Source organism: Oryza glaberrima, chromosome 1, assembly GCF_000147395.1.
Source record: "Oryza glaberrima chromosome 1, OglaRS2, whole genome shotgun sequence".
Taxonomy (NCBI): domain Eukaryota; kingdom Viridiplantae; phylum Streptophyta; class Magnoliopsida; order Poales; family Poaceae; genus Oryza; species Oryza glaberrima.
In genome coordinates, this window is record NC_068326.1 from 16,404,631 (window position 1) to 16,407,400 (window position 2,770).

Here is a 2,770-nt window from a genome sequence, read left to right on the forward strand (position 1 = left end):
GTCGCACATAACAAACTGAAGCATCCAAATTGTGAATTTATATGAAACGTTTGAATACTCCTCGCAAACAAAAAAGTAAGAAGAAGAAGAAGAAAAGACCAAGCATTTAATTCCGACACTCAAATAAGGACGGCAAGAATTTGAAAGAAAGAAAAAATAATGCCAATCGACTGTGTGCTTTTCCACGGCCAAAACAAATATCTAAACTCCCCTAAAACGACACCAAAAAAAATTATGAAATTAAACAATGAGCAACAATAATTCAGCTAGCTAGTGCATGGACCGACCGGCCTATGAATGATGGCGCATGGGCCATCCAGGGATTCACATCCTCTGCTTTTGAAGCCAAAGGCAATGTATGCCGTTGCTGCCATCCACACCCTCCATCCCTCGATCAACCGTCAGGTCCTTCCGTGACTTACTACCAGCTAATTTGGTAGAATTTACTCTACAGAAATGTAAAGAAAACAATCTCCAGAGGCAAAGCAGGAAAAAAAAACTAGCGACACACTCTTCACTTTTTGAACCATTGGTATCGATTCATTCAGGGGAACAATGAAAATTTCATTGTACAAGACTATATTTTTGTTGTTTTGACAAAAGAAAAGTAATAGGCACAGCTATTCCTTAGAAAAGGCTATAGGAAAAAGCGCTCTTATAAAACTTTTATAAACACATATTTGACATGGTGTGAGCAAATATAGATTTCTAGAAATAGTTAAATTAAAAGGTAGCCGGAAGTTTTGTGAGGATTTCTTAAGTACGTGTAGCAATACCAACAATCAATCAATTGTCTTTTAAATTGGTCCAGCACAACTGATTTCATTAATTAATTGGCTGTTAATCAATTTTGAAGTTGGGAAAAACATGCAGAGCCATAGAATAAGGGGTAAATTAGAACCATGCCTTTATAATTTTGTAAAGTTTGAGATATGTCATCGGTATCTCAATGACATGTAGGACCCACATGAGTCAATGATATATGGGTCAAGATAACATATCTTAAATTTTACAAATTTATAATGGCATGGTTCTAATTTTCCCTAGAATAAGAGATGGATGGCAGCAACGGCAAACTTTGCCTTTGGCCTCAATGGCAGAGGATGTGAACCCGCCATCCAGGCACCAGCAGGAAGGATATCATGTTTTTCCCAACTCAGCCATTTAATTTGAAAGCTCAGTGGTTCTCCCAATCGTTTAGTGTAACCTTCAAGTATCAATACGAGGCGACCATACCAACAAAATAAGAAGAAAAACCTGGCATCCATCCTAACCATACAAAATCAGCCAGCCAGTGAGTGCCAGCCACACTGTACGTATAAATGATCCATCCTCTCCTCTTCTTCTTATTCCTTTTTCCTTTTTTTTAAATTTTTTTTTGCTTACAAAGTGTGAAACTTTCTCTCTCTATATAAATGGTCCTTCCCGGCTTCCCCCACAATTCTGCACCCACGAGCAATACCAAGTACTCTCTTTCTCACTCGATTGATTCAAGCAGCAAATAATTAGCCTAGCTTACTCTTTCCATAGCTAGCTAGCTTGTTGCGAGCAAGATCAGGTTGCCGGTGCAGTAACAGAGAGCAACCATGGGTGTATTGGACAGCCTCTCTGATATGTGCAGCCTGACAGAGACCAAGGAAGCCCTCAAGCTAAGGAAGAAGCGGCCACTGCAGGTGTTTTAATTTTCTCGATCTTGATCGATTTATATATACTACATGCATGCATGTTTGCTCAAATTTCGTTGGCTAATTAAGCACAGAGATAAATTAATTTGTGAAGTTCTTGTGCTTCTTCATTAATTAATTTGGTGATGTGTTTTTGCTTATACAATATGTGTGTAGACGGTGAACATCAAGGTGAAGATGGACTGCGAGGGGTGCGAGAGGAGGGTGAAGAACGCGGTGAAGTCGATGCGAGGGGTGACGAGCGTGGCGGTGAACCCGAAGCAGAGCCGGTGCACGGTGACCGGGTACGTGGAGGCGAGCAAGGTGCTGGAGCGCGTGAAGAGCACCGGGAAGGCGGCGGAGATGTGGCCCTACGTCCCGTACACCATGACCACCTACCCGTACGTCGGCGGCGCCTACGACAAGAAGGCCCCCGCCGGCTTCGTCCGCGGCAACCCCGCCGCCATGGCCGACCCCTCCGCCCCCGAGGTCCGCTACATGACCATGTTCAGCGACGAGAACGTCGACTCCTGCTCCATCATGTAAAACCAATAATCCATATATATACTACAACTCCGGCGACTTCTCCGGCCGGCCGGCAACATGCTTGCTTAATTAGCTAGCTTGCTTGGTTGATGTGTACTACTGCGTTAAGCCTGCATAGAGATGAGGTGTCTAGCTACTGTGTATATTATGGCCATATGTTATGTAGTACTACGTGCTTTGTTTTGGATTATTACTAAAAGAGTTGCATAAAGAGAGTGAAAGCTAGAGCTGTGGCTACGTGTTCTGAATTGTGATTACGTGTACGAACTAGAAACGACACGTCTGTTGTCGATTGAATTGGTCTTTTTTGGAGCGGTAGCTAGGTCGGGTGAAGGGGCGGGGTTAATCAATCAATTGTTTGGTTGAACCGCTAGGTAAGCTCTCTATGATGATATGAATAAAAAATCCCTGTCAGTGTCATGTACTGTGTGGCCTTCTACCTAATCACATCTTTTGTCTAGTTTGGAACGGGAACATCTCATCTTATCTTTTTGAGCACGGGAAAATGGCCCCTGTTCTAAAATTATTGTTGCATCAACACGACCAGCTAACTCCATGTA

At 42.8% G+C, this 2,770-nt stretch overlaps 1 protein-coding gene across 1 annotated transcript; it reads left to right on the forward strand.

The window, feature by feature from the left end:
• The first annotated feature begins 1,386 nt into the window (after positions 1 to 1,386).
• On the forward strand, positions 1,387 to 2,421 carry LOC127764742 (heavy metal-associated isoprenylated plant protein 20-like). Its single transcript, XM_052289660.1, has 2 exons — positions 1,387 to 1,673; positions 1,842 to 2,421. The coding sequence occupies exons 1-2, from the start codon at positions 1,587 to 1,589 to the stop codon at positions 2,208 to 2,210; spliced, it is 456 nt and encodes a 151-aa protein (XP_052145620.1). The 5' UTR covers positions 1,387 to 1,586; the 3' UTR covers positions 2,211 to 2,421.
• The last annotated feature ends 349 nt before the right edge of the window (positions 2,422 to 2,770 follow it).